The sequence below is a fragment of the Ursus arctos genome, unplaced genomic scaffold (genome assembly GCF_023065955.2).
Source record: "Ursus arctos isolate Adak ecotype North America unplaced genomic scaffold, UrsArc2.0 scaffold_1, whole genome shotgun sequence".
Taxonomy (NCBI): domain Eukaryota; kingdom Metazoa; phylum Chordata; class Mammalia; order Carnivora; family Ursidae; genus Ursus; species Ursus arctos.
In genome coordinates this window covers 98811344-98830763 of record NW_026622763.1, presented here as the reverse complement: position 1 = coordinate 98830763, position 19420 = coordinate 98811344, and the positions used below count along the sequence as shown (strand labels likewise).

The 19420-nt window shown below is 38.9% G+C and overlaps 1 protein-coding gene across 4 annotated transcripts in view; it reads left to right on the top strand.

Annotated features, from left to right (window-relative positions):
• The first annotated feature begins 218 nt into the window (after positions 1 to 218).
• SPHKAP (SPHK1 interactor, AKAP domain containing) overlaps positions 219 to 19420 on the top strand; it is a 169470-nt gene continuing 150268 nt past the window's right edge. For all 4 annotated transcript variants that reach the window (XM_044380966.3, XM_026491776.4, XM_057305312.1 and 1 more), the window contains exon 1: positions 219 to 748. In XM_044380966.3, coding sequence (XP_044236901.3) covers positions 717 to 748 — 32 coding nt within the window. In that variant the 5' untranslated portion in view covers positions 219 to 716. The remainder of the gene's footprint in view (positions 749 to 19420) is intronic.

Sequence of the window (19420 nt, the reverse complement as noted above, 5' to 3'; positions counted from 1 at the left end):
TTTGAGCTCTCAGTGTGCACACAATCTTCTAACAGGCAAGGAATAAGTGAGTCACAATTAAGCAAAATGAGTTAGATGAATTGTGAGAACCAAAAACAGGAAAGAGAGTCTACGTAAAAGGAAAATATTTGGAGGATCAAGGAGAGCATTGCATTCCTCTGAGTTATCAGCCATTACATTGCAAAAGATAATAAAAATAACCTCAAATCTAGAGAAGCAGCCAAAGGACTGGTGCGCGACCAGTGGGGAATATGGGCATTGCCCGTAGAGTGTGAATGTGAGAAAGTGGGTGAAACTTTGGGGCTGAGACCTGCTGTACCGAAGAGGTAGAGGGGAGGAGACGCGACGGCGGGGAGAGAGAAATTCTGTCGGAGTCACCTCTGCTGGGCTCGAAGAGAGGCAGGGAAGGCTCAGAGGGAGCTTCCAGCAACCTTGTCTGGGGCTTAGGTGGAGAAGGGCAGGAGCAGGGCAAAGGGCTGCAGCTTTGGCCCGTCTCTCTAGCCGGATCAGAGGGGCGACCGGGAGGGGACCTTCCAGCGGTCACGGCGCGCAACGCTTCCCAGCCGGGGCGGAGCGTGTCTCGACAGCGGTCCCAGTCTGCGCGCCTCTGTCCCCGCGCGCGCCCGTCCGTGCGCTCCGGGAACCAGCTCCTCGCGCCCCAGACTTCCGTCCGTCGCCCGCGCTTTCCGCCTCTTTTCTCTGCGCGCCCATCGACAATGGATGGCAACTCCCTGCTCTCCGTACCAAGGTAAGACCTGCTCTCCCCTTTGCTCCACCCAGTGGCCCTCAAACTCCGCCGTACGCCTCCGGTGCCTCCCCAGCTTGGCTCGGGGGGCGCCAGGGTCTGCGTTTGGCAGGGTCTGCCCCCGGCTGTGCCAGGGGCGCCCTGGGGATGGTGACCCCAGTCCACTGCCCCACGGGGCGCGGAGCTGGGTGCGGCCTGCGCGCCGGGGCGGCTCCGGGTGGAGGGGACAGCTCGGGCCCGCCTCTGGGGCCGGGGCTGGGGTCTGCTCTCCACGGCGGGAGCGGGAGCCGGACTTTCCTGGACGCAGCCTGCACGGGTTTCGCGCCTTGTGGGGAGACGGGCTCCAAGGTAGGGATGAGACTACGAGGGAGCAAGACTAGGGCAAAGTGCCCCCATCCCCGTCCATTTCGATCTGAGCGAGTGTCCGCGGTTGCTCAGGTGGCAAGTGGTTGGGGAGGGGGTGGGGGGGATTGCCCCTAATCCCCGACGACACCTAGGCTGCGCCCCACCGACACCCGCGACAGCGAGACCTGGGCCGCTCCAGTCCCACCCGCCTCAAGCGCCCCCACATCCTAGACCTGTCTGCGCTGGCCTAGCGCGTCCCCTGCCTCCGCCGAGCCTAGGTGTCCCCACATGGGGTAGGTCAGGGACGCCACCTTCGACTCAGCCGGGTGGGAGCAGCGTGTTTCCCTGGTTTGCGTCGCTTCCAGTCTCCTTCTCCCCCTTTGCCCCTGTTCCTCGATCCTTGACACTCAGTCCTTCACGAATTTGAGAAACTGAGATTTTTACATTTAACCCCCCATAAAACGTTAGGGGTAAATTGAGGTTGTAGCGCCGGTTGTGGTTGTGTTCCGTCAGCTGGGCAGGTGGCTTTTGCGCTCTTTGGGCAGGTGGCCGAGCGTCCACCCGGAGAGCTGGGGATGCTGCAGACCGCGGGGTGCGGGGGGTCTCACTGCTGCCCTCACAGCCCCACCTCTCCTGGGCGAGGGGCTTCCTGTTGCTCCTCCTGTCATCCCTTCCTTCCACCTTTCCCCAAGCACACATCTCGCAGCTTCCCGCTCAGATCGGCAGGCGCAGGAACCAACATTTTTCAGCCCGCGTTCTTGGAGAGCAGCAAAACCCAGCATCCACAGGCTAGGGCACACATGTAGCTGGTACTATATTGCCAAGTAGCCAAGATGGGGGTGAGAGTGGAGTGGGGGTGGCAGAGGAGGACGAAACTGCTTTACAAGCGCGTTGAAGGCTGCCATCTAGAGACTTGAAGTATTTATATTCTGTAATGAAATCGAGCTTTCCCCGCTCCACAGGCAATTTCCTCTTTAAGCATCCCTTCTCTGTGGGGGTAGCAAAGGGCGCAGAAAAGGCCCCTGGTGGTTTCTATGCCTGGCCTGAAGCTGCTCTCCAGTGCAAAATCTCTAACCCTGGGGCAAAACAGGGTCAAACTACCAGGAAGTCTTTCCATTCTGTCCTAAGGCATGAAGAGAACAATAAGAACCACAGGAAGTTTTTTGTTTTGTTTGGGGTTTGGGGGGGGGGTTGTTTTGTTTTATTTTAAAACTTAAAAAAAATATTGCCACTGATTTTTAGGTAAAAGTGTGGGGCACTTTGAAAGAAAGCCCACTGGGGCTTTACTTTCTACACCCCCTATTCTACTGCTCAAGATGTTTAGAATTGAAACAGTTAACTGTGATTCCAGGATTCCCAAAGAGCTGCTTTTGATAAGAGATCACTTGCCTTACAAGCAGGTTTGCCAATCAACACTGCTGTGCCAGAATCAGGACTATATTCCTATTCAAAAGCTGGGACATTTTCTAAAAGATTAAAATTCATTATGCCAGTAATTCCTTAAAATTATTTCTATGGCAGTACTGTAAAAATGATTTTATAAAGAGCAGACCAACTGCAATGATATTGCTCTGTGTCTTGCAGTATCCTATAAATATAATATAGGTTTAATAGCAGCTGCCAGAAATTAAATTTTGAATTTAAAATTAAATAGTATTGTTTGTTCACCACGACACATCACATTTCCACAAATCAGTGTAGTAATTCAGCTATTTTTATTAACATCTTTACTCATATAAAACATATTCAGTTAACTCTAATAGAACAGGTAATATGATCCTCTATGTCATTGAATATAAGAATGATATTTAATTGGAAACCATAGGCACTGATATGCAAAAAAATAAACTAGAATTACCAAACAGTGTGTGGAAATATTATATTAGTCGTACCACTTATCCACAGAACTTTGAATTTAAAGAATTGATGACTGGAGACTCTTGACAGGTTTTTTCAAGAAAATGGCAATGATCAGGAGCAAGCAAGTTGTTGTCAATCAATATTTGTGGTAAATCTGAGATGTTTTCAGTATCTAATATAAGTAAGTGGGCGATGATAAATCAGTTTCTTTTAAGAATCATAAAGCAGTTGAAGACATTCTGTTTAACACTTGGGTAGGAAAAACAAAGTGATTTAATAATACATTGGGTTAATTATAGAATTTTCTTGTGTGTTGGCTTTTAGAGTTTCATACATTTTCAGTGAATCAAAGATGTAAATGAAATTTTATTCAAGCAATGTTCTGTGACGATTGATCTCAAGGTTGTTCTTGATTCATACAGTTTAGATACTTGAAGCATGTTTTTTGAAAAAAAGGAATTGTTTATGCTTCAAGTTGTAATACTAGATTTCATTACTTCTCTGAAAGTTCCAACTAGTTGTTAATATTAGTATTTTCATTTTTTAATGTACAATAAGCTGTGTGGATTACATTGCAGAGTTCTTGCAGTCGCTGGTTATCAAAGCTGGAAGGTGTCTCCAGTCATGGGGCTGAGCTACGGAAAGATGAACTGTTCCCATGTGAGGTGTGTTATAGATCCAGAAGCCAAGCGTGTCCCGACTAGTACTCTAGTTCAAGAAAAAAACATTAAAAAAGGGAAAAAATATTTTAGATCCTTTAGTTATCTATTTTACAAAAAGTTTACTTGATTTGCTAAGGTCACACAGCTACGTGTTATAAAAATGAAAGAATCTCCAAGGACTCTCACCCAGTGTGTTCTGTTGCTGTCGCACATTGTGCTACAAGACCGTAGCTACCCCACACAGAAGGAAAGTCTCACTTAGATTCGTAACTATTGTGTGTAAAATAAGGTTTATATTTTATGAAGTATTAGCCTATATATTAAATTGTTTGATCATCGCATCCCAGTGAGTTAATATGACCGATATAATTATCTCCACTTCTTAGCTGAAGAATTTGAAGCAAAAGGAAATTAAATGAGGAAAATAATAACATTTAGAAAGCCACACAATAGTATGTAGCAGAGCTGGGTCATCCATGAAGTCCTTCTGGCTTCAGGTGAGGTTTTTCTTTCTTGTATTGACTGAAAAATCCATACTTTTCTTTCAAAAAGACGGAAAAGAGATTTTGGTTCACAGTTTGGAGAAACACTGATATCATTAGAACACATGGGGGCAGCCTAAAAGCAAGATCATCTTTTAAAGCCAACAAATATTGAAAATACCATTTTTGTAAACAGAAGTGATTTGTCACCTTGACCATGTCTAAGGTTGAATTCGAAGTTTAAGAAAGGGGCCATCTCATTTCCTAAATCACATGCATTTTTTATGCTGTATTATTTTGTTGTTTTTGTTATTTATTTATTTTTTGCTTACTGGAGTCTATTTCAATAATGTTTTCATCTATCACTTTGAATGAGAAAATTATCAAAGATGAATTTTTGAAAAAATAGGGTATTTTGATTTAGATTTCCTGTGAGTCTGCTTTAACCAAACCTAAGGTTAACCTAGCAACATTTCACTAAAGCCCACCAAAATCTCAAGGTTTTCCTCTAAGAATGGTAGTTCTAGGGGAAAAAACAACTGGATTTCCTTTCTTTTAATGGAGCAAACAACCTAATACTGTAAACCAGACTGTGGTCTTCTTTTTTTTTTTTTTAAAGATTTTATTTATTTATTCGACAGAGATAGAGACAGCCAGCGAGAGAGGGAACACAAGCAGGAGGAGTGGGAGAGGAAGAAGCAGGCTCATAGCAGAGGAGCCTGATGTGGGGCTCGATCCCATAACGCCGGGATCACGCCCTGAGCCGAAGGCAGAGGCCCAACCGCCGCGCCACCCAGGCGCCCCTAGACTGTGGTCTTCTGTCACCAAGTTTTTATTGGAAGGTTATCTGTTCTCAAATTCATATGAAAGGAAAAATTCAAGAGTACATTTCTGTGTCCTATTTATCTGAAACTCTCAGAAAAGATTAATTTATCACTCTAAACAAATTGAGGATTAGGGACAAATAACAGATAATGTCCCAAGTGTAAACCAAAGAGCACTCTCGATTCGGTAAGTCATGCTTTCTTGAAAAGCAGCGCTGACATGACCACATTCTCCAACTCACAATTCACAGGGAAACATGGCCCAAGAGGTGCTGTTTCCTACTACAGAGAAAGAAACTGGGAATTAGTCAGTGCTGGTGCCAAGGACTCTGTGATCCACATTGCTGCAGGGGAGCAGGTGTCTGGAGAACAGACGGAACCTCTGAAGGCATTCTGATCTCCATCCATGTGGTTCCTGTAGAAGGATATGTGTCTGATACCAAATCATCAATTTTAAATGTGCTATTAGAGCTCGTCTCATTCACAAGGGGTTGCCTTTGTCTGGTACTATTCATTTTAATGGGGTTTTATTCTGTGCCTGAGAGTAACAGCTACCGAGACTTGTAAAGAGAGAAAGAAGAAACAGTGAGGTATTTGATGGCAGGAGACCTGGTGTTTAGCCCTGTTCTGAAAGTGATAGTTGTGACCGCCTCGGCATGTTGCTGGACCTGTGAGTCCTCTGTCTTCTCCTAGATGTCATGACATATACCCTGAATATTCTGCTCTTCCAGGTCCCTTTTATTTCTAACCTCTACTGCCACAGACTTTATGGTAGCAGTGACTTTCAGTTGGGCATGAGACGGATGAACATCTCATTCTCCTGAAAGAGACAGATGAAGTGAGGGCATTTAAAAGAACTGAAGCAACACTGACCCATCCAAAAGAAAGCCCAGCTTGGAGAATGGGTTGGCTTGTCTTTAATGCCTCCCCATAGGGAGAGCAGCGTGATGCTCACAGAGGTACAATAAAATCTTATTTTTTGTAAAGAACACGGCACAGCGGTTAATATCCTGGTTTTACTACTTAGCGGTTTGCCCACACTGGGGCAAATGTTGTCAGAACTGAGGTAGCGTGTGTGAAGTACAAGGAGCAGTGAACCTTCAGCTGTTGCTGCTTATCATACTTAATAAACTCCTGTAAATTCCACTGTTTCACGATAGATTTTTAAAGTCAATGCTGGTGAGTAGCCCGCATGACTCAGACATGAAGCCTGGGCGTAGCTACTCCAGCTTACCTTTCTCCATCCTTTTGCTCCTAACCTAAGTCTTCATAAGTTGTTTCTTATGGATGGGCGATTTTATCTTACTTTTTAAAAATCCCATCCGACAATCTCTTTCTTCTAATTGGTATATTTAGACCTTTCACATTTATTATGATTCTAGAAAGTCTGGATTAAAATTCACCAACTGACTAGCTATTTTCTATTTGTGTTATTTGTCATTTGTTCCTTTTTTCCTCTTTTCTGCCTTCCTTTGGGTTGAGAGTTTTTTAACAATTCTATTTTATCTTCTCTAATAATTTATTGTTTAGATTTCTTTTGAAAAATTTGTGATTGCCTTATGGTTTAGAATTTATAGGGGTGCCTGAGTGGCTTAGTCGGTTAGTGTCTGACTCTTGATTTCTACTCATGACCTCAAGGTCATGGGATGGAGCCTTACATCAGGCTCAGCACAGAGTCTGCTTGGACTCTCTCTCTTTCTATCCCTCCCCTCCCCAAGATCTCTCTCTCTCTCTCTCTGAAATAAATGAATAAATCTTTTAAAAACAGATTTTATGTATATCATTATTACTACTCAGTATTTACCGTGAAATTATAATACACAATTTCATACCCAGTGTAAGTTTCCTACAAGTATATATATCCAAATTCTCTTCTCTTATCCTTCATGGTATTCTTATATATTTTGTTTTTATATATGCTATAAACACTGTTTATTGCTACTATGTTTGCTTTACAAAGTCAGCTATTTCTTAGAGCAATTAGAAATAAGAAAAAAATGAATTTTATTTTACCCTCATTTATTCCGTTTCTGACACTTTATCTGTATAAAGCCAAGCTTCTGTCTAATATTACATTCCTTCTGTCCACAAAGCTTCCTTTAACATTTCCTATAAGGAATGTCTGCTGGCAATGAATTTTCTCAGTTTTTGTTTGCCTAAGAAAGTCTTATTTTTCCTTTACTTTTTGAATCATGTTTTTTTTTTGACTATAGCTTTCCTGGTTGGCAAGATATTTTTTCTTTCATTGTTTTGAAGATGTCATTCCATTGTCTTTTGGCTTTTATGGTTTGTGCTAAGAAACTGTTTTCAAAGAAAAACCCGGGTTTGAGCGCAGGTTTCCCCCCAGTAATTAACCTCAAAAACTTGAACATATTATTTAATTTCTCTATTTTTCCACCACCTCTTCTGTAAAAGTGAAAGGCACAACTGTTCTATACAGGTTCCTAGAAGGTCAAATGTAATATTCTATAGGAAAGCCCTTTCACAGGTATACGGCAAAACTTAAATGTAAAGACATTGCTGTCAAACTCATGGCACCCATTCATGTTTATAGACCATTTTATCTTGGATTATTTGGGGGTTTTCATAACTAATAACTTGCTATAGTATTCAAAATCATGAAATATATTTGTGAATTAAAAAAAAAACTCTTTTCATTCTTATTTTTGCTCCTTTGTGTGTTACATGTCCTTTTTCTCTGTCTGCCTTCAAAATTTTATTTTTAATCTTTTATTTAGAACAATTTAAATGTGATATGCCAAGGGGTATGTGTGTGTGTGTGTATGTGTATTGTATTTAACCTTTGTGGTATTATCTGAGCTTCTTGGATCTGTGGTTGAGTATCTGTTATTAATTCTGAATAAAATTAATCCATGATCTCTTAATATGTTTCCTACCCTGTTCTTATTCTCTCTTTTCCTTCCAGAATTCCAATTGTGCCTATATCAGAATATAGTTCTTGGATACTTGCTTCCAGTTTTGTTTAGTTAGTTTTTTATTTTATTTTTTCTCCTTTTGTTTCAGTTTAAGTAATTTGTATTGGCAAATTTCAAGTTCATTGGTTCTTTCCTCAGCTAAGTTGAATCTACTGAAGAACTTATTAGAGGCATTCTTCATTCCATTATAGTGGTTTGCATTTTTAACATGTCCATTTGATTTTTCTTATAGTTCCACCACTCTTGGTGAACTACCCATGTCAGCTTGCATGCAGTGTACCTTTTCCATCAGGGCCATTAAACTAATAATCATTATTTTGAATTCTTTGCCAGATAGTTTGAACATCTGTGACACAGTCAGCTCTGGTTCTGTTGGTTGCTTTGTCCCTTGAAAGTGTTGCTTTTTGTTTTGTTTTGTTTTGTTTTTGTTTTCTTCTCCTTGTCTTTTAACATGACTTACAACTTTTTATCAAAAGCCTGATAGTGTGTAAAGGGTAAAAGAGTTTCCTGGAGTGGAAACTGGAAGTCAGTGCAGTTATTTTTTTTCCCATTTTAAGGATGAAGAAATTTAGGCTTAGAAAATTCAAATGACTTGCCCAAGATGATTCAACTAGTGAGTGACAGAGTCAGAATTTGAACACTGCTTTTCAAATTCCACTGTTTGAATATTGTCAAGCTACATCACTGTCCTTTTCTGTTTCCCAATACATGTACATTCCTACTCTGGAGGCCTCCAAGACACTTATTCATCCCACATGGCTTCATTTATTTCAGAAATTTTTGAACTCCTATTCTAAGAAAGTTACTGAAGTATATATAATGATGAGTAAGAAATGGTTCTTTCCCTCTTTCGCTCAATGATCATAGTATATAATTTTAACATACATTTTTTTTGTTGTTAAATGTCTTTTGATTCAATTTTTCTCAAACTATGGTCTCTAAATCAAAAGCAACTGTGAAGACAGGTGGATGCTGTAAGAGATTTTGACACAACAACGGGAAAGCAGTGGAAGCCCAGCACATGAAAGCCGGGAGAGTCAAGCACATGAATGAAAAAAAAGTTCATGTCTGTTCCCAAAGAGGTCTAAGAGTCCAGGCACTGAAACTTTACTTGCATATCAAGTCACATGCTGCATGAAATGGAAGAGCTGACATATTTGGACCTATGGTTGGAGAGAATTTCTCTCTAAAAAAAAATAATATGCAGACCAGTGTGCTTCTTTTTATTCCTTTAATTTAAAATACATATTACATGGCCAAATTATTGAAATAGTTAACAGAACTTCTTAGAGTAGCCATGGTTTTAGAAGTACAAGTTAGTTTTTAAAAAAATAAAGGTGTTATATTAGTTTTCTATTTCACTTTAACAAATTGCCACAAAATTAGTGGCTTAGATCAACACAAATTTATTATCTTACGATTCTCTATGTTGGAAGTCTGCCATGGTTCTCACTGGAATAAAATCAAGGTGTTGGCAGGTCTGCATTCTTTTCTGGAGGCTTTATGGAGGAATCTGTTTTCTTGTCTTTTCCACCTGTCACAGGCTGCTTGTAGCATTTGCTTGATGATGCCTTTCCTCCATCTTCAAAGCCAGTTGTGGTGGCCCGAGTTCTTCTTACATCACATCCTTCTGACTTCCGACCTCTTCTTCTGCCTCCCATTTGCACTTTTAAAAATTCTGGTGATTATATTGGATCCTTCCAGATTATCCAGGATAATCTCCCTCCATCAAGGTCAGCTGATTAATAACCTTAATTCCATCTTGAAACTTGATTCTGCTTTGCTATGTAACAACATATGCACAGGTTCTGGGAATTTGAAAATGGACTTCTTTGGGGCCACCACAGGCATTTTTTTAACTAAAAAATTTTTTAACTAAAAAATTCATCATGCTGGCTCTGAAATGGCACTTGAGATTCTACTAGGAGTACCGTTTCTCTCTCTCTCCTTTTTCTTCAGTAAAGGGGAAAAGTGACAGGATGATTTGTTTCTCCACTGCTCTATGTGAGTCATTCAGTGTAGCTGAGCTGGCATAATGACCCAGTTCCTGAAGTTTATTTAAGAACATAAGACCAGGGGGCGCCTGAGTGGCTCAGTCGGTTAAGTGTCTGACTCTTGGCTTTGGCTCAGGTGGTGATCTGAGGGTGTGAGATAGTGCCCCCTGTTGGGCTCCATGCTTTGCAGGGAGTCTGTTTGGGATTCTCTCGCTTCCTCTCCTTCTACCCCTCCCCCTACTCTTGCTATCTCTCTCAGATAAATAAATAAATCTTTAAAAAATAAAAATAAAAAGGAACATAAGACCAGTTCAGAGTGGACCTGGAGACCTTACAGAATTCACTCTTTGGCACATCTGTTTGCTGCAGTGGTCAATGCTCTTTAGCAAATATTTCTAGGTGTGTTCCTAAGCATGGGTAGGATTTCAGTTGCTCATCTCTTTGCTACAAGCTATGGTCATATGACTTGCTTGGGCCAATGCAAAGTGTGTGGAAGGGACACATGTCTTTTCCAAGCGGAAGTGTTAAAGAAGCCATTTATGATTTGCTTCATTTCTCCTGCTTTCTGCCATGGTGAATAACAGATTTCACGTAGTGGTTGCTTCACCAGCCTGAGTTTTCGAGTGACCACAACTCAAAGCAGAGCTCTCAGCCAATCCATGACGGGTATGTAATATGAGCAGGACATAGACCTTCGTGATTTTAATTCTCTGGGATTTTGGAGTTGTTTAAATCTGCAGTAAAACTTAGCGCATTGTGCCTGATCTCACAGAATTCTCTTTTTGCTTTGGACTTCCAAGGATCCTCATCACTAACATGCAGTGATATGAGGATGGGATTGGAGAAAGGGAGAGATGGAGCTCACCTTGACCAGTTGTTGAAGCAGTCAGGAAGCAGGCCCTATGCACCAGCTCCAGATAATAACAATGAATACTGTGGCCTGTAGGTCTTTCCTCCTGAGGACATGGAGTGTGAACGGGGAATCACACTCATCCTGATATCAATTCACACCTCGCCCATTTCACAGTCCCACAGAGTGAGACTTTTTAGTGATATAATGGCATACCTTAAGCATGTTTAACCTGTGCAAAGTCAGTGCTACACGTTCATTTTCTTTTTTTTATTCTTTCTTTTTCTGGCTCTCTCTCATTACTAAAAACGTGGTAAGCTTATAATTACTTGTATTTTTATTACATATTATGCATTTCTATATAGTACATACACACAAAAATAAAGTTATAAGACTTTTTCACAAAAATCAACATGCTATAATTTATAAACTTAAGGAATTTTCAAAGGTTATTTTGATTCCACACCATTTTCAAGATAGACAATGACATCAGATGCTTCTAATGCTGCACAGTGATTCTGGTAGCATGTCAACAGAAGAAGAGGAAGACTGGAGAGGCAGATATCAAGCAAAAATTATTGAGCAGACACTCACTCCTGACACCTTCAAGATTCTGGGATAGGATAAGAGTTCCTGTCCTTCTTCCATGTCACCTTGGGGGCAGGTAGCATTGCAGATGGAAGGAGACATAACAGGAAGCAGATACCCAGCACATGTTAACTCTAGTTTCTCTTCATTTCCTAAGTGACTTGTCTCAGGCTAACCAAGCTGATCAGTTCTCTTATTTGATTGAGATTGACAGATGACCCCTAACTTCTTTAAACAATTTTTTAAAAACAGTTTCTTAAAACAATTTCTCCCTAGGAAGAAATTTACCTATAGAATACATCTCTTGAAAGATCAATTGTTTTCTCCCTGTGCTGGAGAAGTGGAAACCCATTAAACATGGAATATTAGAGTTACAAAGAACTTCGGTAGAGGTCATCTTATCCAGCACCCTTCCTTTACAGATAAAGAGATTGAAATCACAAAAAAGTTAAATAAATTACTCAAATCATACAAATATTTAGAGATGGGGCCAAGAATAAAACTCTGAGCTCCTGATTCCTACACTTCCCATTGCATGGGATTAGTTTAGAATAATCTTAACAATAAGCTCCAAAACATAGAAGCTCTTGGCATTTTCTGGTGCAGCAGAATTTATCTATCACCCACATCTAAATACTTTCTTTACTTTTCCTCAAGAAATATGGTATCTATATAACTGCCCATGTCTCCATTTCATGTCAGCTGCCAGAAATCCCAGAAACAAATTCAAAGTTCAATTATAATGACCATGTAGGAGTTTATTACCTGAATATTTGTGCTGTTTTTAACCATGATACTGATCTTTTGTTATAATTTCTATTTTCTTTAGCCTTGAGTTTTAACTTAATGTTTCACCATTTTTTGTATATATCTTTTCTGTTAGCTGTTACAAATTCCTAGTGGAAAAAGACGAAATATCCATTACTAAATGACTCACACAATCAACCATTTTCTTTATAAACAATGCAAAAGAATAATTTTCCTCTGTTTTGGAGGAACTGAATTGATCTGTGGCAAATTGGAACACGTACAAAATAATGGTCTATTCATCTTTAATTAGACTTTCTTTAATGATAGCCTGATTGTATCTGAAAAGTTAGAAGCGTTTTCTTTAAAATGATTATTAGATTATTAACATTAAAGTAAAGCCACTGCTTCAGAATAAACATATAATAAAATAGAATGCTTAAGTTTTGTGAGATGTATTTTTTAATTACTCAATATGATATACATACATTTTAAAAATATGTGCGTATATCATGGATGTCAATTTGTATCAAGTGTTAGTGCCTAAAAATGCCCTTTTTAGTTTGTAAATTTTATATTTCAGCATACTTAAAGTATTAAAATGCATTAAATAAAAGGAGAAGAATTTTAAAATATTTAATTTTGCTTCCAAAGATCTAGGAGAATTGGTAATTTTCTCTCTTTTTACTTTAGTATTAACATAAATTAAGCAATACGCTTAATTGGTTTTTGTCCTAAAAAAATCTATAATTTTTAACATAATAATAACATAAAAATACAATAAGTAACTTTTGATAGATTATGCCTATGAATAGATTTATTCATTCATTTATAGTTTGAGTAGCCAGTACTTCCACTTAATTTATGCAGACAAATAATTTATTTCAGTACTTAACCCACCCCCAAAAAAATTCAGGTTAAAAAATAAAGGACCAGTTGAAGACATTTTTTTCTGTGTGAAGTCTTGGCTCCAGCTGATGTGTTCACTGCCGACTCATGCACTCAATATAACACTAAGATTTTTAATTTCTACTTTTTTTTCTGAATGAATTAACAGTGCTTCAAAATAGCAATTAAAAAGGAACATACACTTCTCCTGTCTAATTATCAACAGATCAGCGATCTGACCTGGCATTCTGTTAAACCATTAGCCTTCTTTTCTTGCAAAGGCGAAAAAACGTGGTGACGTCATTGGAAACTTGTCATTTTGAAAATGAACTAAGGTTTCATCATATGAATCACTATTAAAAAAGTGCCCAAGAGGGTGATTCAGTATCCAGAGAACATGTTATCCAGAGAAGCTGTCATCCCAGACTTAATCATACCAGCCCTTGTAGATCACAGTCTTCCTTTGTGAAGGAGAAAGCATCTCAACAAAATATTAACAATGACATTTTTCTCAGTTTTTCCACCGGATCTAAGATATTTTCCGTCGGATGGATAAAGGCATATATAAAGAGGGAGGCAGAAAATGTGGAGATCTAATCCAAGTTTTAACCTTGAAGACTGTATGTAACTGGTATGGTTGATTGGGAATGGGAAAAAATAATAGCGGGGAGGACTTACCTGCTTGCTTGAGAGGAGAAAATGAAACCTAGTGACTTGAATGCCATCTTCATCATGTGAGGATGACAGGAACTTGGAAAATTTTGCACATGAAGTAAATTCACTACAAAGAAGAGTAAATGTTATTAAATAGTGCAGGCAATTAATATATTTGACAGGAAATTTATCTTAAAATTATAAAATTCCTAAAAATTAGTCCATTTTATCAATCTTTCCAAAATAACATGAATTGTGTAATAAACAAATAATGGACTAGGTGGTGATTAGATTGGATGATCATAATTTTCCCTTCAAAATTGTCTGTTAACATGGCACTTTTGGTCACAATATCATAAACAGTGTTAGTACTATATTCAGCAGCCTCATCCATTTTGCCATGCTCCCTTTAATTCTTTGATTCTCAAGTCAATCCTTTGTAAATATATCAATCACGTCATCACCCTCATTGATTTTCTCTTCTTCCAATGTTAACTGATCTCACTCTACCAGATGTTCATTTGGAAATGGTTTGACCTGTGATAAAGTGTTCTCCAATATCACTTTCTTCTTTCTGAATCCCTGTATATTTTGCAAGATTTATTTCAATTGATTAGCATTTGATTTAGATTGAAGTCACAGCCTTTGAACTCATCGACAGAAAACAACCATCAAAGGTGTTGATGCAGTGCACAGAGATAAACACTCAAGTGGGAAGGATCTTCACTGGGGAGTAATTGTTAGTGGTCGGTCTATTTGCTTTCTTACACAATCTCGAAACTGCAGGGACCTGCTAATGAATAACTAGGACACCTGATCTTTGGGGGGATAAGTTCCAACGACTTTAAGTTTACCAGATTTTCTCCAGGGAATGGCACTGCCGAAAACCTTTTCTATTTTCACGTTGTCTGTAGATAAGCAAATTATCTAATGAAGGCATGCAGGTGCAATTGAATATTTTAAAAAACTCAATCTTTTGGAATCTCCACTGTAGTTAAGATTACAGAAGTCTTTCCGTTTCCAAACTATCTCACAATTATTAGTGTATTTTTAATGTGCAGGTAGTAATTTAGATTGAATGCATGAAAAGGCATCGAGGAAGGTGAATAAATTAAATATGAATTTTACCTGGTAATTCTTGAGCCAATTTACCTGTGAGTGCAGGGAACATAGATGCTAATATCTCAAATGGAAGACCAGGAAAGTCCATGTAAGGGAAGGGCCACTGAGTCCAGGACCCTGGATCCAAACATTTATTACCTTACAAATATGCAAAGGTTTAGAAGATGTTGAAAACATACACTTACAAAATATTCATTGTCCCATCAAAGTATCTTTGATTGGTATACAAAAGTCTACTCTTAAATAAATATATCAAAACATTTAATTGAGAAGGTTCACATAGTTCTAACTAAAGATCATTTGAATGTCGTGGTCACAGAGAAGACAGACATGATTGATACAACATTCCACAGCTCCTGCTTCTGAGCCCACAAATTCCACTGACAGCATCACCTCTCAGATACATTCAAAACACTAAACTAAGCTGAAATTACTTCTCTTTAACCTATATTTTGGCTCATTTCTGTCTTCCTCAAAGGGATGAAGGTTTTATATTAAGGCCCTTACCTGGCAGCTGAGGGTAGGCAATGCCAGGTTCCTCTGTTCCCTTTCCTAATGAGCTAGATGCACACAGCTTGGCTCCCAGCACCTGACCATATTCCCAGTAGTAGTCAACAAACAATAGATCAGTCTGGAGGGAGATTTTAAAGACACGCTTTTACAGAAATTATTTCCACAGATATGTAGTGATGATGGCATTGAAGCAAAGTGCATGGTCCCCTGTGGTGATAAATGAGGTTGGAGGGGAAGCCAAGGGCTTGATGATGGAAGCACCCACAGCCCATCCACCAAGACGGACTGAACATTTCCCTCATCCTGACTAAACTTGAGACATCATATTCCTGACTCCAGCCCCAGGCTTCCCTTTTCTTAGAGCATTTTCTTTAGAAACTTGTGCTTGTGAGTGATTTCTCTGCCATGCTTGTAAATGATTTCTCTGCCTCTTTGGAAAGCATTTTTGTTTGTTTGCTTTACAACCCAGGAATGTCTTTGTTAAGGACCTGGAGATAGTCTCTTTGAAATGTAAACACCATAGGAGATAGCGCTCAGATCTCCCAGTTTCTGTAGGAGGGAAAGAGCCTAGCTTCCCTTTGCTCTAAGTTATAAAACTGTCTCCTGCCATGAAGATCGGAGAAAGTTGACTTTTCCTTTGGTAAGACCAATTAACACCACCACCACCTCTGCTCTTAAAAACTCTTACTCTTTGCTTGAAGGGAGTTGAATTTAGACTGCATTCTTGTCTCTCTCTCTCCTTTTGCAGTAGCCCTGAATTAAGTCTTCCTTATCTGGTTAACTTTGGTACAAATTTTGCTTTGACATCATGTTTAGGACCCTGGACTATGTCTAAGCTGGTTAGTAGGACAGCAGTGAAAGAGCTCAGACCTGGGAGTCCTGCAACCTAGACTAGAATCCTGATTCCACTCCTTCACAAGGCAGTTAGTGGACAATTTTACAATAAATGGGAAGTTGTTCGAATGGATAATCAACACTGAACATCAGAACTGATTAAATTCACTAGATGATTGCTGGATTTTCCCTGTTGCTTGGCTTTAGTGCAAAGTCATGGACGAAATGAACCTGGGAGTGTGGTGTCCATTCTGCTGCATTATTCCTGACTTTTTGCAAGCATATCAGTCATAATTAGCTTCACTAACCTTGGCATGCTGTTTCGTCCCTGACATTTCCACCTCAGTCTTGTGCATTCTGAAGTAGGTAAATATCTACAGTTTAATGAATAGCAAAATTATTTAAACTTTGGTTCCTTGTTTTTCTTGGTAACTTTACTTTCAAGAATCATAATTATTCAACCTAAACAGAAAAACTACCGTGCTTCTATGGCCATCCAAATAATCCATGAAAAATAATTCCCTAGGTGTTTATTTTCAAGACTCTCCAAAGAAGGCTTTCCTAGCAATTATAAAGCAGTGCAACTCTTCCAAATTCCAGTGGTCTCTGTGGGCTATCCCTGCCCTTAAGAACATGTACTGCTCCCTTTCTTCTGTTGCCTTTCCACCAAAATAATGCCTCCTTTACTCCCATATTAATAGGCCAAAGTAATAGAAACACCTGCAAGGAGGCAAATAGACTCTGAATTCCTCTGAAAGTAATTTCTATAAAAAACAAATAAAAAGGGGAATAACAGGTGTTCCATTGCTAATTATCCAGCTGCTTCATTCTATTCTCGTTGAGTCCTGCTTTCTTTGAGCCTGTGGGTGGAGAACTCTGAAATATTCAGATGCATATTTAATCCTTCAGATAATTTGGATATTTCATTTCCATGGTACTCAATATATAACTCTTTGGGAACATTTAATTTACTCTGGGTGCTGTGTAGACAGTGCTGCGTAATGGGAAAAATCTCAAGACATGGAACTGGAAGACCTGGGTGTAAGACGTTCTTCGATGTACTGTGCGATTTTGGCCACGTTAGTTAACTACCCTGAATTTGTATATTAATATTTCTTGACCCAATTCTCATTACTTGTGTGCAGAGAAAACTAAGCAACCTATGTGAAAATACTCACTTCGTAAGAGTAATATTCAAGTATTATTTTCCTTAATGTTTTACATATTCTACTTTTTATATTGTTTTTTTATTTCTTTCCTTCAATACAACACAAATGACATGAAGGCAGGACTTTTTGTTTTATTCCCTGCAGTGTCTTGAGTACTTCATACAATGCTTGGTACTCAGTAGCTATTTGTTGAAGGAAATTAAGAAAAAAAAAAAGAATTTCTTAACCTAAGATTTCTACTTAGTTTTATGATTGCTTAGAAAGGCTTATGTTCCATTCTGCCTTTTCTGCTTACAAAGTGGCTATTAGAACTTAACTCATTGTTAGAAAGGAATCTCATTTTGATTGAGCATTTCAGGAAAAATTGAATGCTTGTGTGTTTCTAGAAGATCTTGCCTAAGAAAATGAGAGGCTCAGAGGTAAATCTGAATCAGTGGCCAAAAGGCTTGAGATATATAAAACTATTTATTGATGTTAGCTCTTACATTGGTAATTTTTTTGGTGGGGTAAACTTCATTCATCTACAGTGGAAAAGAATTGAGCCGTTCAGGCAACCCTACAGTACACATCAACAACACTGATATAAGTAAAGCTTCCTTGTGGTTGCTGTTTCACGATCAGGATGTAGCTACATTTGAGACATGCACGTAAGATTCTCTGAGAAATCATAATGTGGACATTGTGACGGTGTCCATAAATATAGTAATCTTATCTCAAAATAGGTGTTGAAGGGGAAAGAAAAACTCTTGTTCTCTTAGTTGGCATATTTTAGCTTAAATCTTTCACAAGGGAAGACCTTTCTAACTGGGATGATCTCCTATCTAGGACACATTCATTTCACTTTGCTGAGAAGCAGTCTAATAAGCTGGATGGTCTGCTGCATTTTCTCCCTGAGCTACAATTAACAGCAGCTCCTAAACTTTGAGCCTTTGTGTTCCCTCTTTGCCTGTGCGGCATAGGTGTTCGATTGCCTGTTTCCAACTATAATTTGCCATTAAGTATTAAATTACAGGATTTGTCTCAGAAATATGTTTATTGTATTTTGAACACTTTGGAAATAAGACAGTGAATGTTTCAAGGCACCAAGCAGCCTGAAAGTCTCCTTACATAATCTCCCTCACTGGATTTGCTCACTGGTTTCAGTTCACTTTTCTCAGTGTCATCTAATGAGGCTACAGCATCAACCTGCTGTGACAATGGTTATATTGTCCTAATAATGATGAAACACGTTCATCCGCTAAGCCTCAGTAAAATTCTGTGCTCCGTGTCCCCTAGAAAGGATGAAATGTGACTTCCAAGAACAAGTCAAGGTGTCTTGAATCATGGGTATTTGGAAATCTACGGAGTTATACAATCTGAAATGCATATTTATATGCACTTTATGGTCTTTTTAATGAGTGACCTTTTAGGTTGCTATGATTCGTATGTGACATAACACTTGAGGTTCTCATTAATAATAGTCGCATATAGATTCTAACTATTTAATAATCTGTGTTCTGATTGCTCTATTCTCATGTCTACATTTAGAAAACAAAGGATTCTTACCCTTGTCAAATTTTATCTCAGAAATAGGTACCACTGAATGAGAGACAAGAGTATTCATTGTTAACCTTCCAACAGAGATGCTGATCCCAACTCTAGACCTTGATTTCTCCCCCCAAAAGCAGAAGGATTGGGCAAAATTAGCTTTAAAGATGAAATAAGAAAATCGTGCCAGTTAAACTTCAATAATTGAGATTAACCCAGGTGAAAAAAATACATACAGTTGAACAGTTTGATAATGCCTCATGGTATCTGGTAGAGGCATTTGTGATTAGAAATATGATTTACACAAAAAAGGAAGAATGTTGCTATACCATTAAAAAAATGCTTTCTTAGGTGGGTTAAATAATAAACCTTATAAATGGAGAGTTGACTTAAAAATAATTTATCTATAAATTGTGCAAAGATATAATTTAGCCAGTAATATCAATTATTCCCATTTATGAAGGGTTGCCCAAATTAAAATTTCATTATTTTTAACTAAAATTTTCCTCTCAAATATAAAAACTTAGAGGAATCTCTAAGCTCCTTTGGTTCACATACTTTTCTCATGAAGTGGAAAGTCCAGATGTATTTTTCTCTTGCAAGCTCGATGTTTTCAAGCATTATAGCTTAGGACTTAATATGATGATTTGCATTTTGTCTGTCTTTTTATTAGTTCATTC